The 20,622-nt window shown below is 37.5% G+C and overlaps 1 protein-coding gene across 1 annotated transcript in view; it reads left to right on the top strand.

Annotated features, from left to right (window-relative positions):
• ADSS1 (adenylosuccinate synthase 1) overlaps positions 1-20,274 on the top strand; it is an 84,304-nt gene extending 64,030 nt beyond the window's left edge. Inside the window, exons 6-13 of the mRNA XM_051978266.1 lie at positions 4,183-4,290; positions 4,539-4,620; positions 6,821-6,947; positions 8,233-8,387; positions 11,207-11,331; positions 13,744-13,841; positions 17,908-18,057; positions 20,082-20,274. Coding sequence (XP_051834226.1) covers positions 4,183-4,290; positions 4,539-4,620; positions 6,821-6,947; positions 8,233-8,387; positions 11,207-11,331; positions 13,744-13,841; positions 17,908-18,057; positions 20,082-20,134 — 898 coding nt within the window. The 3' untranslated portion in view covers positions 20,135-20,274. The remainder of the gene's footprint in view (positions 1-4,182; positions 4,291-4,538; positions 4,621-6,820; positions 6,948-8,232; positions 8,388-11,206; positions 11,332-13,743; positions 13,842-17,907; positions 18,058-20,081) is intronic.
• Positions 20,275-20,622: the final 348 nt, after the last annotated feature.

Here is a 20,622-nt window from a genome sequence, read left to right as displayed (position 1 = left end):
ATGGTAAATGTCTATAAATATAATCCAGATAAACAAAAACTCTTTGGAGAGATCCTCAATAATTTTTAATAGGATAAAGATACTGAAAACAAAAGTTTGAGAACCACTGGTCTAGAACTTCTCTCAGGAATCACAAAGAGTTTGTTTTAACACTATTTTTACTGACATCTTTCATTTTTGAATATTCCCTTCATTTCTAAAAATACTCAGAAAGCCATCTTGTAACAAAGATGTAAAAAGAAAAGGTGGTTCAGCAAAACTAACCAACACATAAACCATATCTGACAATATATGCAGTATTATACTTCCATTATCTTCCATTTCTGCAGAAGGGAGAAAATTTAAATTTTCTCTACTCTTCTCCAGGGCCAAGCTTGGTCACTATAATTACATAGTTAAGTTTCCTTTTGTTTTTGTTCTAGGGGAAAAAAATAATGAACTTTGAGCAAGATCCTGAATTGTCACTGTTCTGATCACCAGCCAATCATTGCCTAGCAAGGACTCCCCTAACCAATATTGTTCCTGCTGAAAACTGTGCCCCTCCCCCATCTTGTAAGAGGGGAGAGAAAAGGGAAGGGGGGAAGGGAAGAAGCATTTATTAGGCACCAACTATATGCCAGACACTGTGCTAAACATTTTACAAATATTTCCTCATCTGATCCTCACAACAACCCTTCCAGGTAGGTTGCTATTATTGCTCCCATTTTACAGTTGAGGAAACTGAGCTAGACAGACTTAAATGACTTGCCCAAGTTCACACAGCTTAAAAAAGTATATGAGACTAGATTTGAATTCAAGTGAACCATGGGAGGAAGAATTTGTATATAAAAAGAGGAAACTAGATTGAGAAGAATGAAGAAATAAGAGAAGAATTTCATGCAGCTAAGTGGTGTTGTAGATAGAGTACCAAATGTAAAGGCAAGAAACCTGGAGTCAAGAGGAACTGAGTTCAAATTCAACCTCAATTTGTAAGCCTTATGATCCTGTAGGGTTAGGAAAAGGGAAAATAAGTGATGTTCTGTGAAGTATATGGCCCTGAGCCTTCTTGAAGTTCCAGTTCCTTTTCTTAGTCCCAGGTCAAGAGATGAGTCTCACCTTCTGACAAAGTGTTTTCTCCTTTTGCACCTTCCTTAGTCCATAATAGGTCTCTTCATCAAGTCACTGAAGATCGTTTCACATAATTTAGGCAGAAAAACATTAGATATCACCCGATCCAATCTCCTCATTTTAAAAACCAGAAAATTGATACCTCTTTGATTTAAGGTTCATAGGGTAACAAAGTTAGGGATAGGAACTCAGATCTTTTGATAGCAAGTCTACTGTTTCCCACTATTCCAAGCTACTTCTGTTAATCTGCCCTAATTTTTGAATATTAACTCGAGACCCAGATTCTCCCACCTTCTTGACTCCTCAGCCTCATTGGCTCAGAGATCAAGAACACTCGATTTGAGATCTGAGACCTTGAGCTTGAATTCCAGTTGTCTTAGATAAGTTATTTAAACTCTCTTGGTCTCCATTCCCTCAATTCTTGTTTTATGAGAGCTAGGTACACTAAATACTAAGGTCTCTTGAAGCTCTAAATATATGAAGCTGTGATACATATGAGAGGCCGAGTGGTATTCATTGGCCTCAGAGTCAGGAAGCCCTGGCTTCACATCCTATCTCTGACACTTACTGGCTATGGGACCACCTGCTAATGAATTCATCTCTTAATCCTCCAAGTCATTTTTAAGATTATAAATTATAGAGAAGTTGCTGATTTGCATTGATAGATTGGAATTTCCTCTCCAGAAGTTTCTTATATTAATTGATTAGTCAATTAAATCACCTATCAAGTAAAAAAAAATGGTCTATATCATATCTAGATCCTAATTACCTTTTCTTCTCTTCCTGTCACTGTCACTCTCTCCAATGTTCTGGCCTCACTTATTTTCCTTCTCCCCTTTATCTCTGCATATTTCAGAATCTACAAGAGTACTTTCCAGGATTTAATCAGGAAATAGAGAATATTTAAATTCAGAAATAATAGCCCACAGAAACTAAAAAGCTCCCTAGTCTCAGGCTGAATAACTTTTAAATCCTTTATTATTCAGTTATGTGACTCTTTGTGATCACTTTTGGAGTTTTCTTGGCAAAGGTACTGGAATGATTTGCCATTTCCTTCTCTAGTTCATTTCACAGATGAGGAAACTAAGACAAACAGATTTAAGTGACTTGCCCAGGATCACACAACTAATAGGTATCTGAGGCTGAATTTGAACTCAAATTTTCCTGCCTCCAGGTCTAGCCTTCTATTTACTTTGTCAGTTTACTATCCCTTACAATTCAGGGGTCTCAAACTTTTTAAATAGGGGGCCAGTTCACTGTCCTTCAGATTGTTGGAGGGCCGGACTATAGTAAAAACAAAAACTTTGTTTTGTGGGCCTTTAAATAAAGAAACTTCATAGTCCTGAGTGAGGGGGATAATTGTCCTCAGCTGCTGCATCTAGCCCGCGGGCCATAGTTTGAGGACCCCTGCAAGTTACATCTTCTCACATATAACCCTTAATTGAAGTTGCCCAGGCCTTTATTAAGCTTATTGCGATTCCCCAGGCAGCCAAATCTAGCAGCCTACATAAAAATGAGAATGTCATTCACTTCCAGCATACATACTCCTACTAGGATTTTCCCATCTGGGTTCTCTGCACCTAGTTCATTGGTCCATTCCACAATACTCAGTTCACTAAATAGTCAAAATGCCCTCTGATGACCTGTTACTTAGCAATATGTTAACTCACTCACTCTGCCCAAATTTTGGCAGTAGTATAAGACGGGATTTTCACTAGCAATGGATGGGGGCTCACTAAAATACTCTTATAGTAATGAAATTACAGGTTCAGTTGCTATCCCTAAAAAAGGACTTTTCTTCACATAATGTTTTTCCCAATCAATTCAAAGATATTCATTGGCTCTGATTCACAAATCACTTCCAAATCTCACCAAAGCTACCCTAATCTTGTCCCCTTCCTTGATGAATTTCCCCCTTTCTTCCATGGTTGCATTCTGACCAATTTTGACATGACTCCTGCCCATGTTCCAAATACTCCCTTTTATCTGGGTCTGTCCTTGTACAGCTCCTTGATCTTTTACCTTGATGGGGCAAGATGGGGCTCATCTCCTCTCCCAACCCAGCCATTTTTTCCTGAAAAAAGTCTCTGGTCTGGTGATTCTGCTACAGCCTCAAGACAAGCCAAGGCCCACCTAAAGAACAAGAAGGGATCCCTACTCCAGATAGACCACTGACACTTTACTCACATAGTTTCTTTCTGCTATGAGGTTCTGGAAAGAGTTGGACACAGGAACTTCAAGTTCCCATTCTAATCCCAACTAGGATTAGTTGAATCACTTCATTTCCCAGCCTCAATTTCCTCATCTGTAAAATAAGGGGGATAAATTATATCCCTATGGATTACAATTATAAGTCATTTTTCAAGCTCAATCTTAAATCCTGTCTCCTTCAGAAGGTCCTCCCTGACCACCCCCATCCAGAAACATCCCCTCTCCCTTCAGTTCCTACAATTGTTAGTTATTTGGAAGTTAGTATATGCTATTTTATGTGGTTATTTAAATCATTTTATGTAATTTAAATAATATTCATGTATTCTCCTCATACCCTAACAAGCCCATAAATTTGCCAATTCAGATCCATTTCTTTTCCATTTCTCCTCAAATCACAAGGTAGGGGCAACTGAGCCCCGGGTTGGACACCCTGTTTTATTTGTTTATTCATTGATAGGTTATATTGGATAAATCACCAACTGGATAATCAGCTTCAGATAACTAAATCCTAAAATAAGATAGGATACAAATTTTTAATTTATCCAATTGTTCCATTAAGTGGATTTTTCTGAAATGTATTTCACAGAAATCTAGCATCTTATAAGTTAGAAGAACCCTTAGAGTTCATTTAGGCCAACCTCCTTTTAACTTGTTCAAAAACATATAACATTTAAAAATGTACCTTTTATATTGAATAGCATGCCAGGAGGTAAGGATGGGTTGATTAATTGGGGACCAAAGGTTTGAGAAAGATACAGGAAAAGAGACTCACTTGGTAGGAGAGAGGGAGCAATATTCCAGTTTATAGTCACTCAAACAGTTTTGGACTCTGCCAGATCTTAACTAGACCCCTCTTTGTTTCAGTATTGGTACCACAAAGAAAGGAATTGGACCAACGTATTCTTCCAAAGCTGCCAGGACTGGACTCCGCATCTGTGATCTTCTTTCAGACTTTGATGAGTTTTCTGCAAGGTATGGGCAAGAGCTTTAATCTTTCATTTGCTTCTAAGAGAGATGGAAAATGAGAATGGTGTTTGCCCCTAAGCATACCCCAAAACTAAGAAACTGGAGAAAGAATGTATACACTTATTAGCAGCTATCGTCCCCTTGTTAGCTCCTCTAACAGTCAGGCTATGAGGGTTCAAAGGTTGCCTCTCAAAACATCTGGATATATCTGGAATTCTACCTGAGAAAAGACCAATTTGTCTGCTGTTTTATAGGTTCAAAAACCTGGCCTATCAGTACCAATCAATGTTTCCTACTTTGGAAGTGGATACAGAAGGACAGCTCAAAAAACTCAAGGTACACATGCTGTGTTTGGACTGTTTAGAGATAACAATGTAGGATATAAAAGTCAAAGCTACCTAATCAGTGGTTCTTGGCCTGGGACCTACATGTTATTGGGTTTTTTCCCTTCCCTCCCCCATAGTATTTTATTTTTCCAATTACATGTAAAGATAGTTTCAAAATTCATTTTTACAAAATTTTGAATTCCAGTTTTTTTCTCCTTCCTTAACTTCCTTAACTCACCCCTATCCAAAACTGATGTATTACATATATATAATCATTTTAAACATATTTCCACATTAGTCATGCTGTGAAAGAAAAATCAGAACAAAAAGGAACAACCAAGACAAAGAAAAAGCAAACACAAAAAAGGTGGAAATAATATGCTTCACTCTATATTTAATCTCCATATTCTCCCTTTGAATATGGATAGTATTTTCCATCCCAAGTTTATTGGAATTGTCCTAGATCACTGCATTGCTGAGAAGAGTTAAGTCTATCATAGCTGAATCATCACACAGTGCTGTTACTATGTACAATGTTCTCCTGATTCTGCTCACTTCACTTTAATCACCAGTACATATAAGTCTTTCCATGTTTTTCTGAAATCAGCCTCCTCATCATTTCTTGTAGAAAAATAATATATTGTTTCATTACATTCATATACCATAACTTATTCAGCCATTCTCCAACTGATGGGCATCCACTCGATTTCCAGTTCCTTCCCACTACAAAAAGAGCTGTTAGAAATATTTTTGCACTTGTGAATCCTTCCCCCTCTTTTATGATCTCTTTGAGATACAGATCCAATAGTGACATGCTGGATCAAAGAGCACGCACAGTTTTATAATCCTTTGGGCCTGTTTCCAAAGGCAAAGTGTTTTCCAAAGCTGATCTCTATGAACTTGTTTTTTATAATATTTTGATAAGTTTTGCTATATGAATGCTATGGAATATTATTGTCCTATAAGAAAGAACCAACAGGATGACTTCAGAAAGGCCTGGAGAGACTTACATGAAATGATGCTAAGTGAAATGAGCAGAATCAGGAGATCATTATACACAGCAACAGCAAGATTATATAATGATAAATTCTGATGGACATGGATCTCATTAACAATGAGATGATTCAGATCAGTTCCAATGGTCTTGTGATAAAGAAAGCCATCTGCACCCAGAGAGAGAACTATGGGAACTGAGTGTGGATCACAATATAGCATTTTCACTTCTTTTTGTTGTTGTTTGCTTCCATTTTATTTTTTCTCAATTTTTTTCCTTTCTTGATCTGATTTTTCTTGTGCAGCATGATAATTATGAAAATATATATAGAGGAATTGCACATGTTTAATACATATTAGATCACTTGCCAACTGGGAGAGTAAGTGGGGAAAGGGAAAAAAATTAGAACACAGGATTTTGTAGGGGTAAATGTCAAAAATTATCCATATATATTTTGAAAATAAAAAGCTTTACTAAAAATAAATAAATAAAATTTTCCATACAAATAAAAATCTTTTGATAACTATATCCCAATAAAATTAGTTTCCTTTGTAATCTTATGTATTTTATTTTATGCATTTAGAATAACATTCTGGAAAAAAAAATATCAATAGGTATCACCAGGCTGCCAAAGAAGTCCATAACACAAACACACAAAAAAAATTTAGAACTCCTGATTTAATCTAATCTCATCATTTTAAATCCCAGAAAGCAGAAGTGACTTAACCACAGTCACATAATGTGCTATAAGAAATGATAAGCCCAATAAAATTATAAAAATATGGAAAGACTTGTACAAAATAATGAAGAGTGAAATGAGCAGAACTAGGAGAACACTGTACACAGTAATTGTTTAAGAGCAAATACACTGGATTTAATATCAGAAAACCTGATCAAGATACTGACTCAACATTTCTCATATAATCTTGAATATTTCTTACCCATTGACTTCTATTCTCTGCTCTAAAAATGAGTTTGAATTAGGTGGTCTCTCCAAGTCCCTTCTAACTCCAATTCTATACTCGAAAAGTGAACGTGGTAACACATGGATCCCTCCCAGTAAGCTCTAGAGTTAGGGTTTTTCTACATTTGTCTTGGAAGAAAGTGGTTCTGGGTTTTGAAGGCCATCACTGTATGGTAAGGTGGAGGAGTGAGGGACGGGAGAGAGCCTTTCCTTCCAGCTTCTCATCATCTTCATTTCTACTGATGCTTGCAGGTCTTTGCTGAAAGAATCAGACCCATGGTACGAGATGGAGTATATTTTATATATGAAGCTCTTCATGGGCCCCCGAAGAAAATTCTTGTGGAAGGCGCCAATGCAGCCCTCCTTGATATTGACTTTGGTAAGTTAGGAGTCCAGTAGACACGGCTCAGGCCCAAAATAATGGCTGGTATCTAGTGAACAGTAAGTTATAATCATCTGACATGATTTAAAGAATTCTAGACTAGATAAACGGCCGAGATCACATTCAGGCATGGATAGGTAGATGCTGATTTGATAAGGCTTTGGACAGGTAGGATAAAGTGGACCTGTTTCTTTGATGTGCAATTCAGAGTTGATGATAGGGTAGCTCTAGAGCTGAGGAATGCTCTGTGAAGTTTTCTTAAGGATGGAGGATCTCAGGACAGAGGTAGCCAAGCAAATGCTGGAATGTTCACTGATTGTGATGTTACTATAGTAACAGAATAAGAGGATTGGGTTGAATAATACTTTGATTTGATTGGCACTTTTAATTCTCTAAATTGTCAATAAATCACCTGCCCCCCTTCCCATCATTACTGAGCATTTTCTTTATACCTCTTTAATGCAATTAGTTAAATATTGTGTTTTAATGCATGGAGCATCCTTTCTCACCTTTTCCCATACTTTAAAAGTTACATCAAAATGGCATTTTCTCCACAAAACTTTTCTTAATCACCCTTGGTTTGGGGATCCCGCCACAGAATGTGGGAGAGGTGTTTGGCGTGGTTAAGGCCTCACATATAACCCTCAGACCTCACATTGCAATAAGTTTTATAATTATCTAATGTACTTTTAATATATTGCTATGCATGATGGTTCTCTCTAAGTTGTCTTGTACTAACTTGTTTTATTGTTCAGTTGTGTCTTGCTTTTTGTGACCCCACAGTACCTTTCTATCCTCCATTATTTCTTAAAGACTGTCCAAGCTCATGTTTGTTGTTGCCATGACTATCTATCCATCTCAGCCTCTGCCATCTCCTTCTCCTTTTGCCTTCAACCTTTCCCAACATCATGGTCTTTTCTAATGAGTCCTTGCCTTATTATATGGCTAAAGTATTTAAGCTTCAGCTTTTGTATTTGACCTCCAAGTGAATAGTCTGAATTAATTTCTTTTATTGACTGACTTGATTTCCTTGCTGTCTAAGAAACTCGGAAACCAAGCTTTGAAAGCAATGATTCAGCCAAGCTCAGCCTGCCTTGTCATTTTTACTGGAAAAATCATAGCTTTGACCATGTGGATCTTGGTCAGCAAAGTGATGTCTCTGCTTCTTAATATGCTGTCTGCATTGGATAGCTTTCCATCCAAGGAGTAAGCATCTTTTAATCAGATGAGAATAATAGAATCACAGCAAATGTCATTGGTTGAAATCTCTTATTTCTTCCAGGTACCTACCCCTTTGTGACCTCATCTAACTGCACTGTGGGGGGAGTGTGTACAGGTTTGGGGATCCCGCCACAGAATGTGGGAGAGGTGTTTGGTGTGGTTAAGGCTTATACCACCCGCGTGGGAATTGGTGCCTTTCCTACTGAACAAATCAACGTAAGTCTGCCTTTTAAACCATCTGATTATAGAATACCATGACATCATACTATGTGGAGCTGGATAGAAGGAACCTTCTTAGATATCCTTTAGTGCTGTGACAGCTAGGTGGTGAGATGGATAGAATTCTGGGCCCTGAGTTCAAATGTGGCCTCAGACATTTACTCTGGGTAAGTCACTTAACCTGTTTATTTCAGTTTCTTCATCTGTAAATGAGCTAGAAAAGGAAATGGTTAACCACTCCAGTATCTTTCTAAAGAAAACCCCAAATTGAGAATCACAAAGAGTCAGACACAATTCAACAACAACAATGGCATTCTATAGATCAGGGTCCTTAATTTTCCACACGGAATCATTTTTTATCTGAGAAATTTTTAGGCAGCCCCAGATAGATAGGTACATAAAATAGATATACAAATCAAATATTTACTGATAATAAGACATAAAGAAATATATTTTAAAATAACTCTGGTATACATATACTTTTACCATTTATTAAAGATAAAAACAAATTATATACTAATGAGATAGATGTGCTTGTTTTTTTTACATAAAGAATTAAATCTTGGCAGAATATTTGATACTTTTTACTGTTGCCAAATTTTTCACAGCCCCCACATTCAGTTATATAACCCCATATGGAGTCATGACCCACAGTTGAAGAAGTTTTGCTATAGATGAAAAACACTGAGATTCAAAGAAATTTCCTTAAATCAGACAAGTAGCACATAATAAAGCCAGTATTCCTTAGATAGCACTTTTTCTTAGTAGGCCTCAGTTTTTTCATCTACAAAGTGGAATTTTGCCTCTTTCACAGGCTGTTTTAAGAACCCAAGAGAAAAGGAGGGACTTTTTAGGTTATTCACATTTTTGTTACTCATAAGAAATCTCAGAAACAGTCCCAGTCCTCCCAGGATCTGACTTGACTTTCATGTTCCAAAGAATATCAAAACCAGAAAAAAAGAGAAACAGAATACAAAAAGCCCAAGATTTAGGGTCAGGAGACCCAAGGCCAACCTCTGCTACTTATCCGAGTACTCTTGGGAAAGACTTCCTCAACCTCTCAGCATCTCCTTCTCTTCAATGGGAAAATGAGAGAGTCAGGCTAGATGATCATCAAGGTCCCTTCCAGACCAAACATTCTTTGATTTTAAATCCATGGGGCTGAACTGGGACAAAACCCAGAAACCCCTGCTTGATGGTGGACAAGTCTTTGGCTGAGTTAGAATTTCCAAGAGTCATGAGCCATGGAAAGAATACTGAGTCTGGAATCAAGACAGACCCGAGTTCAAATCCAGCCTCAAGCACTAATGAGCCTAGTGTGACTTTGGGCAAGTCATATAACCACTGTTTGCCTCAGTTTCCTCATTTGTAAAATGGGGATAATAATAGCACCTAGTTCCAAAGGTTGTTCTGAATTCCAAATAGCTATAAAGCAATTAGCACACTCCATCACACATAATTTGTTATGCAGTCTCATCTGATCCTTTGTGACCGCTTTGGAGGTTTTTATGACACAGATAATAGAACAGCTTGCCATTTCCTGCTTAAGCTCATTTTACAAATAAGGAAACTGAGGCAAGCAGGGTTAAGTAACTCATATAGCTACTAAGTGTCTGATTTGAACTCAGAAAGATGAATCTTCCCAGTTCTAGGTCTAGCACTATTTTTACTATATCATTAACTGCCTTCTCTCTGGTGTAGGATATTGTAAAATAGTCAAGGGGAAGCATTATAAAGCAGTAGAAAGGATCTGGGGTCTGTCACTTACCAAAAGTGCAAGACTTACAGATGAGTCATATCCTTTTAATCTGTTTCTTCCTCTATAAAATGAAGGTACTAATAGGTGTACCACTTGTTTCCCAGGGCAATAGGGAAGGAAATTATAAAGAGCTGCAGAAATGTCAGCTATTGTTATTAGAATGGATTCCAAGCCTGTTAGACTCCTTGGGACTCTAACCAGTTCCACATCTGGGAGAGGGAACATGGGCAGCAGGTATTTTATACAGGCAATCACTGGGGAACCTAGGGGACAACATGTCATCCCTGCCCTCAGGGATCTCATAATTTTAATTATAAATGTAAATGTAAAAGAGTTAATACTATAAAAAAGGGTATAATTATAGTGTTGTGGGAAGAACTTGGGGCTTTGAAGGGAATCCCCAGCTCTCCTAGGAACTTGGTCTTGGCTTTTAGAATTATAGAATCTCAGAACAAGTAGGGGTCCAACCCCTATTTCAGCAAAAATCCCTTGCATGACGTCCCACACAAGTGGACCTCCAGCTTCCACATTCAAGTGAATGAAATTTCACTGTTGCCAAACTTAGAATCTCACAAAGCACCCACTCCAATTCACTTGGACAGTTCCAATTGTTCAAAGTTTTTCTTTCATATAAAGCTGAAATGGACTTCTGGCAAACAGAACAAATGAAATTCCTTTTCGGTGTATTATTTTAAGATTGATATTGTTTCTTCCTAAGTCTTTTCTTCTTTGAGCTGCATATACGTAATTCCTAAAACTGAACTTAATTGACCGTGGGTATTGAGTGTAGTAGTTCCCCTCTGCTTGGGCATTGGAATAAACCACCTTGAAAATTCTTTCCAGAACTGGTTTTCAAGGGTTTTGTGAATTAAGTGTTCATGTTACGGAGGTCCTACTGGAAAGCTGGAAAATAAAGAGAGAAAGTTGTGTTGGAATAATCAAGTGTCTTCACGGAAAAGGTGAGAATTAAGCTGAGTTTTGAAGGATTCTAGGCAGGGAGGAAAGAGCAAAGGCATAAATCAGCATGGTTTTACACCTCTGGGTTTTTTTTATGCAGGAAATTGGAGACCTCTTACAGAACCGAGGCCATGAGTGGGGAGTGACCACGGGCAGAAAGCGGCGCTGTGGCTGGTTAGACCTTATGATTTTGAGATACGCACACATGATCAATGGATTTACTGCGTAAGCAATCGTTCCTCTGATAAGCATCTAGTCTTTGTTCAATATGGTAATTGGTCACATTGGGCAGAAGACTGAGCAAGAACAACCCTAGACTCTGTCCCTGGAAAATTTCATAATCTGAGATACAGGGAAATCAGTCAGTCAGTCAGTCAGTCAGTGACTGCACTTAGTATGCGTTTGGCACTCTGCTAAGGGCTAGGGATACAAAAAAAAAGGAGCTCACACTTTAATGAGAAAGTCAGCATATTAAAAAATTGTAAATACAGGACATATGCCTATGCATGTGTATACATACATACATGTATATATGCATAGATATATAAATAAATGAAAATAGAAGTTAATTTCAGAGGGAAGACATTAGCAGCTAGGGGGACCCTGGAAGCCCCTCTCAGCAGGTAGCATCCCTGATAAACTTTGAAGAAAGCAAGGAGAAAGATTATTCTAAATGGGGAGGATAGCCAGGAAATTGGAGGATAGAAAGGAAATTGGCAAACATGAGCCAGGAAAAAGGCTCAGTCAGGAGATGGAATATCTTGTGCAAAGAACAAGCAAGTAGGCCACTATAGCTGAATTACGTGTATGGGAGTAATTTAAGTATAAGAATATTAACTAGAAAGATAAGAAGAGGCAGGTTGTAAAAATTTTCTATTTGATTCTGGAGGTCATAGGCATGCAGGAGAAAAAAGCAATACTCAACCATGAAACAGTGAAGAAGTCAAAACAATATAAGTGAGATTGGAATTTAGGTTTATTCCATTTTGCAAAAATAGTGAGCACTCAGTTATGGAACTAGGAGGTACAGAGGCTATAGCACTGGAGCTATAGTCAGGAAGATTTGAGTTCAAATCTAGCCTCAAACACTTCCTAACTGTGTAATTCTGAGTAAGCCACTTAATCATGTCTGCCTCAGTTTCCTCAACTGTAAAAATAGGGATAATAAAAGCATCTACTTCCCAGGGTTGTGAGGATCAAATGAGTATTAACTCACTTACCATTAAATGGTAAAGTGTTTAGTATATTTTAAGAGCTTAATTCTCTTTCCTTCCCTCAAATGTAGATTATTTAAGATTCGTTTTAAATTCAAAGCCTGTCTTTGCCCCTGCCACCTACAATACTCAAATTTTAACTAATACAAAGTAATTCTTAGGTTAAGTCAAACATAATTAGAAAGATTAATCTGAGGCAAAAAAAAAAAACAAGCATGCAATTTATTACAAAATCAAATATAATTGTTCTCTTTTTGAAATTGTTCACTGTTCTATTTGTGTCCCCACTCACATGCATTGGAGCAAATAATTACTACCTCTGGAAAAATTTAATAATAATAATCTCATATGTCTATTAACACATTAAAGTTTATAAGGTAATTTCTTCACAATACACCTGTAAGGTAGCTAGTTCATGTATTATTATGATTATTCCCATTTTACATATGATGAAATTGAGCCTGAGAGAAAAATAATTTGTCCAAGGTTGTATATTTCATAAGTAATAGAGGTGAGGGAGTGTTCTGACTCTGTAGGGCAGTGCTTTTTCCATACATTGTGCTCTCTCACAGAATTATTTTCTGAAGATGATATTCTCTGGATAGAAAGATAAGCACTAGGATGGGGTTCACTTCTTTAATTTGCTAAACTATCTCCAACAGCATTTTCAAAAAGTGCTCTATAGAATAATAGATATAATAGAATAATATTCTATTAAAATATTTATTAATAATAATATAATTGATTGATATAAAATAATATTAATAAATATTAATGTTTATTCTAATAGAATAATAGAATAAATAGGGCTGGGCAAAAAAATTAACATTTTCAACATTAGCTCTATATTCCTCTCTAAAATGTTAAATGCTAGTTATATCATATGTGTATATAATATTCTTATGTGAAGGAAATATTTATATTGTTAGTATAATACTACATGTATGAAAAATACATAAAGTAGAAGTTTTTTAACATTTAGCCTAATTTCCCACATTTTCCACCATAATTTCTCTAAATTCCCCTTTTAACCAGAATATATAGATTTAAACCTCCCAATTTTTAGTGGCCAATTGAGTTTAGATTTTACTAGCATTGCTCTGAGTACAGCACAGTGCTAGGCACAATGGAGGAGATGACTGAAGGAGAAGACATTATCCCTGACCCCCAGGTGATGGTCATAACCCAGCTGGGAAAACAATCTTTACATGTATGAAAAAAGAAATTGGAAAATATGACAACAGAGGTGTATCTTTCTGGGCCTTATTTTCTTAATTTGTAAAATTAGGATCCATTTACTTTAAAGATCTACCTTAGGGTTATCATGGAGAAATTGCTTTGTCAACTTCAAAGTATTATGTGATCTATTATAATTGTAATTTTAATTTTATATCATTTTCTGAAATATTTTGGTTTTGAATAGGCTGGCATTAACAAAACTGGATATCCTCGATGCCCTAGATGAAATTAAAATTGGTGTTTCATACAAATTGAATGGAAAAAGAATTCCATACTTTCCAGGTAAGTTAGAATACACTATATTGCCTTTCTAATCAGCTCTCCTTCCTAAATGATGCATACCACCTTCTCTGATGGCTCTGGGGCAGGTCTTCATTAAAGGTTCTTTAGAGCTGCATCTTTTCCATTCTTTCCTCTAAATTTTGATTCAAGAATTTTGAATATTATAATCTGATAATGCGCCACTGAGACACACCAGGGCAGTGACACATTGCCATGCAAAATCACGAATAGGACCATGATGAAATAGTTCTGCCTACATCCACAGTACAGTAATTTAGGTAACAGAATATAATGGAAAGTACACTGACCCAGAAATCAGAGTTCAGAGTTCAAAGTCTTGCTATGCAATTTCCTCACTGTGTTCTCTTGAAATTTCCATGAGACTGTTTTTTCCTCTGGAAATCATAATATTTGCTTGGTAGGAAGATTAAATAATGAGGTATATATAAAATGATTGGTAATCCACGGGGTCAATTTTAGGAGGGACAATGATGAATCAGAGAGGAGAAGGAGGGGACCACAGAACATGCTTTCCAAAGGTCATTTGAAGGAACTAGAACTCTTTAGTCTGGAAGAGAGAAGACTCAACATGGAGATGATTGCTATTCTGAGGATTTGAAAGGTTGTTGTGGAGAAGAATGATTAAACTTGTTTTGCTTGGCCCCACAGGGCAGAACTTGTAAGACATCTGCAGCAAGGCAGATTTAGGCTCAATGTGAAGGAGGGCATAGCAATTAAAGCTGTCTAAAAGCAGAATGGATTGCTAGGGAATTGCTGGATTCTAAGTCAACTTAAAATCTTTCTGGGGAAGCAGAACCATTTACCAGGGTTTTGCCAAGGGGATTTTTGTTTAGGTAAAGATTTTACAAGATCATCCTGGATGGCTTGTCCAACTCTGAGATGCTATGATTTTTTTAATTGAACCTATAATTTATAGGAATTCCTTTTACCAATGCTTATGTCACTGGGAGGTTATATGCCAATATGAACCCAGTTTTTCCTATTCCTGAAAAAACTTTCTACCCATTACTCCATATTGTTTCTTTCTGTGATTATTTTCAACTAGAAATAGTATGACAGACGTCTGGGACTGAATGGCAAGATACCACTTTCTATTTCTAACTCTTTCTGCTTTCTAGCTGTGTGGCACTGGATAGTTCCTTTCGAAACATTTGATGTAGGGGGTTGTAATGTTCTCTCTAAAATGTAATGTTCTCTGTTTTGGTTTCCTTGGGGTCTCTGGGAGCAGCATTTCTTTCAGTTCAGTAATCACAAGTGCAGCCAGGAATTAAAGTCCAAATCCTTTATTGTCTCTTTTCAAGTCATCTTCTTTCCTGGGGCCTGGTTAGCTTTTGTATAGTCCAGATCGTTTATTATCTCCTTCCTGGGGCTGGGCAGTTTTTTGGAGAGCCTTTCAGTCTGGCCTTGATCTTAATGGGGAAGTGCAGGAGTCCAGGCCAGCCACCAGGAAGATCAAAGATCAAATGGAATTTCTACCCTTGGTTCTGAGAGCTTAAGCTCCTGCCGCTAGTCATTTGCCTTCTCTCTGAATGTCTCTGAATTTCCCTGGCTGAGGCTTCTAGCTTATATGCTCCACACTGAGTACAAACCAATCATTATATCACTAAGAAACCATTATTTATTGTAGGAGTAAATCAATGCTAAACTAGATTTAACCACTGTCTCCTCAATTCCACTTAGTACCTTGTAAGCATCCTTTGTTTCAAGTTCAGAGTTCTGGCCCATAACGGGGTAACCATGCCTTTGTTCCTTCCTACCTCATTCATTCATCAGTCATTCATTCAAGATTTGTTAAGTACATGTTGAAATTGCAAAAAGTACTAAAAGAAATGTGAATATCCTTTGGAAAGGAAAGCACTATTATAAATAATATATTAAGGAGCTTCTTCAGTGGATAACTTAAAATCTTTTGATTTTACCAAAATGGAGGGTTCCATTATTTTTTTAAGGCATACAGTTGTCCTTGATTTATAGACCAAAAAAGCAGGATGTGGAAAGCTCTCTGACCTGAGAGATGAGAGTCCCATTCTTCATCTTGGACAAGTCACTTCCTCTCCCTCGGCCACAATTTCCCTCTCTGTACAATGAAGAGGTTGGACTAAATCTCTAAAATCCCATATCTAAATTTTACCATGTAACTACTTGTTTCTCATTATTCTATTTTTGCTTGTCTCCCTTATATGCTATATCTTTTGTCTAGCTTTCTTCCGCCAGCTGAGCATCCTTTGCTGCTGTGCTCAGAGCAGACTGTATTTAGAGAGAGAGACCCTATACTGTTCCCTGCCCCCAACCCCACCTTTAGCCTCATCTGTATTTTTGTTCATTGTCTGAGCCCACTGGCTCTGTAACCTGAGTTGCCTTGGGCTTTTGAGTGGATGGATGCTCCTTGGGCTTTCTTGGAAACAAAGGACAAGCTGATTATTATCTTTAACCCCCATTGCCTCTTGGAGGAATGAGGAAGCAGTAAAAGAGGGTGATCAAAGATGGTCCCAGAATATGTGAATGCTGATCACAACTGGTCTATGAGTGGGTAGTTCCCTACGCCAATAGCCACTAATCCAACTATTATCAAAGGTGAGGTTTAAATTAAGTTTGCCTTCTTGCACACCCAGTGCTCCTTTTACTTGGCTACACTGCATTAAAAAAATGGTATCATAATAATATCTTACATTTCTAAAGCATTTTATAGTTCACACAAACACTTTCCTCATAACAGCCCTGGGTAACAGCAAGCTATACAGCTATTACTATCCATATTTAATAAATTAATAAATTGAGACCAGAGAAATCAGATGAATTGTTCATGGTCACATAGTAATAAAAGTAATTCACATTTTCCTAGAGAGCACTTAAAATTTGATATAGTGCTTTCCTTACAACATTCCTGTAAGGCAGATAACACACCTATCATTTGATAGATGAGGAAACTGAACCCCAGAGTGGCAGGGCTTAGGATCCTTTGACTCCTTCATACAGAGAGAAATCAAACAGGACAAGTTTGCAACCAGGTAACCCTGGAACACAACACCCAAATAAAGGATCGCGTGATGAGTGATGAGAATTGATCCTAAAGGTTGTCTGAATATTGTTTCTGGAAATCTAATAGGACAGCCTTTGAGCTCTCCAAAAGGAGACGGGGGGGATAGGATCAAAAATTTTTAGAGCCAAAATAATCTTTCTTATTCATATATCTGGTCATCATAACAATAACATCTCAGCAGATTCAGACATAGAGCTTTGTCTATCCCCAGAAAGATAGATTTCCACTGTCCATGGTTCTCTATTGCTCACTTTAATGTTAAAGCTTATTTGCAGGGCATTCAAACCCTCCACAGTCTTAGACCGTGCTGACTTCCAGCCTTATCTTTCATTTTCTTCTCCAGAGAATTTATGGCCATCATTCACTGACAGCAGAACTTAACTTTGACATTCCACCAATGTGTCTTTTATCCCATCTTTGCCTTCCACTGCATATGCATTCCTTCTAATGCATAGCTCAAATGCTAATTTCTCTTTGAAATCTTCCCTTTCTTCTTTTCATAACCATCCCACATCCCCCATCATCTAGGACTTTCACCCTCAGACCTCATATAGTGCTTTGTTTGCACCTCTCTACTTACCAATTGTGTGTGTGCTCATCACATGTACTAGACCTCTGATTTCATTGTATTGACACTTAACTCCAATTGCCTTGACAAAAAAAAGAAATTAAATTTTAAAAATAGAAATAAAAGACTTATCCAAGGTCATACAACCAATACATGTCAGAAGCAGTACTTGAACCCAGAACTTCCCTACTCCAAAGCAGGATCGCCAATCACTAAATCATGGTGCTTCTCATTACATGGAAGAATCAACATCGATGTCCTATTCCTTACTAGACTGTGACTTTTGTCAGGGTTGGAAGAATACTTCTTGCATGTCTCTGAAGTTGTAAAAGGAAAGACTGAATAACTCCATTCTGAAAGAGGATGTAGAAGGGATTCCTTCATTGGATGGGAAGTTGGACTAATAAGATGCTATGAATCCGTGTGTTTTCCCCTAGCTAATCAGGAAATACTTCAGAAGGTGGAAGTGGAGTATGAAACAATGCCTGGATGGAAGACAGATACAACTGGGGCCAGAAAATGGGAAGACCTTCCTCCCAAGGCTCAGAATTACATCAGATTTGTGGAGAATCACATCGGTGTAGCAGGTGGGTTTCATTCCCAACTCTTGCTGACCCCATTTTGGGGTTTTCTTGGCAAGATATGAGAGTAATTTGTCATTTCCTTCTCCAGCTCATTTTACAGATCAGAATACTGAGGCAAACATGATTAAATGATTTGCTTAGGATCACACAACAAAATGTCTAAGGCTGGATTTGAACTCAGGTCACATCATTAACTATAGTGGAATGTAGAAAGGAGCAATTAATTTATATTTTAAAAGCAACAGTGAAAAGACAGTGATTTTGCAAGCAGAATGCCCACGTTTGAACCCTGGCAGCCACATTTAGTATCTATGTAACTGGATAAATAACTTCATAGATGATACTGTTCCAGTGGTTAAGACAGGTCACAGTTAAGGAATACTGTAGGTTACCAATTACTTTCTTCACAGCCCAGTGAGAAAGGGAGGGCTTCAAGTGTCATAGTCCCCAATTTGCAGAGGCTGAGAAAGAGGAAGTAGCTTGCCCAAGTCATAAAGCTATTAAGTATCAGATCCAGGACCCAGAATAAGCAATGACTTGATATTTCATTGAATCTCAATTGGAAAGGACTTTGGGAAGCAAGAAAGTGCTTGGGAAGGAATGCTGAATTTGGAGTCAGAGGATTCCTTGTAGAGCCCTGAACCTTCATTTGCTCATTGTATCCAGTCTCTTCTTGTCTCTTGATGTACACTACTGCCAGCTGCTTTTCTATCGGGGATGCTGTTAGGATGTCAATGAAAAATACAAATTCTCAGATCAAGAATGAGGGAATATGGGGAGGAGACTTAAGCTAAATATCGGACATTTTCTTCCTCCACTCCCCTCTCTTCTTCCTTCCATTCCAGCCCCATCCCCTTCAATCCAAGCAATTCCTTTCAGGATTATTTGACTATAGAACCAAGACCAGGGAGCATAAGCAGCAACTCATGGTCATGGAGGTGGGAGATATCGTGAAAAATAAATGTTTTTTAAATGCCCCTCCAAACAACTGTAAAAATCAAATGCTGACATGGCAGAGCCAACAAAAGGTCCAGACAATTTCTAGCCCAAGACAACTTAGGAGGTTGCCATGATTGGCCCAGAGCACAACATGGGCAACACTACATCACAAAACCAGGAGTAGGACTTTAAGAAGTGGTTACAATGGAGGCAGCAGCAGCAGCTTCAGAACTTCTGGTCAGAAAGAGATTAGAGGGGATCCTTTGTCAGTAATGGGTGCAGGACCCTGTTGTATTATACATATGAGATTCTGGGTTGCACTTCCAGGGCTAAGTGGAGCAGTCACACTTTGAGCTGCAGGGATGCAAAGGATCTGTTAATGTTCCAGGGCCAAGAGGAACATTAACACTTGCAGCTGCAGGGGAGCAGGGGAAGCAGGGATTCTTCCTTGGAAAAGACCAGAGCACGGATCAGAACAATGACCACATTTTTCCTTGAATCATACCACTTTGGAAGCACTGAAAACTTACAGAACTCCCAGGATGAGGTCCAGAAATAGTAGCAGTGACCTTAAAAGAATCAGTTGTCTCACCTCACCTAAGAAAGTAATAATATGCCAGCCTCTGATACCTTAATCAGGAGAACATCATCTCAATCAGTTTAAAGACTGTGGAATAAATCTGAAAAAACCTTAATGTACTACATAAGAGTTCACTATTATTACTGCCCTTATGCCTCAAACTTGTCAGACTAAAAAAGGAATCCATAAAAAGCTTTAATAAAAAATTAAATAAAAAAAAGAATCCAGTTAATTTGATAACGAGAGAAAGATAGACAAATTATGAAGTTGGCAGTTTCCTTTGGTGTCACAAACTTTTCCCACAGATTCCCCTTTATACTCCCTTTCTAACTCTTTCCCCATTTCCATTCCCTGTCCTTCCTTAGTGGTATTAAAATATTACTTGTTCTCAATTTTTCTCCCATTTGTGTTGTTTTTTAGTGAAATGTAAAAATTATAGCATGTTTGAAATAAATTTTTTGTGTCTTTTGTTTGCTCCAATAACTATTTGTTATTTTGTGTTTTTCAGTTAAGTGGGTTGGTGTTGGAAAATCAAGAGAGTCTATGATTCAGCTGTTTTGAACAGAGAAGGAACTTCAGTCCTGAGAAGCACAATTATAGACAATAGTCTTCTGTTCCCCCAAGACCATAGTAGCTATTCTGTTACTGATAAGACTAAATTGAAAAGATTATGGAAAAAATAAAAAAAAATATTTTCTGTATTTTTATAATATTTATTTAAGCCTTCAGGTATCAAATTCCATGGTAATTTAAAAGTTGTTTGGAAGCCAAAATTATATAAACACAAAAATTTAGACTTTTGCAACTTAGGATGAGAAGGAACAAACGTATCCAATGGAATGAGGCAAGACCTGCAAGTCAAAGGACCTTGTGTGTGTGTGACCATGGGCCTCCCAGAATCTCAAAAAAGCAGGCAAAATGCAATTAAAAGATCTGGGTTCTTCCTAATTAACTGTATGACCATGGGCAAATGATTTCCTCTACTGGTGCCTCAATTTCCTTGCAGTTAAAGTATGCACCTCTTATCTGTCTCACGAAATTGTTGCAAG

Source organism: Antechinus flavipes, chromosome 2 (genome assembly GCF_016432865.1).
Source record: "Antechinus flavipes isolate AdamAnt ecotype Samford, QLD, Australia chromosome 2, AdamAnt_v2, whole genome shotgun sequence".
NCBI lineage: Eukaryota > Metazoa > Chordata > Mammalia > Dasyuromorphia > Dasyuridae > Antechinus > Antechinus flavipes.
Note: the sequence above shows the minus strand (reverse complement) of the source record. Positions and strands in the feature narration are given on the sequence as shown.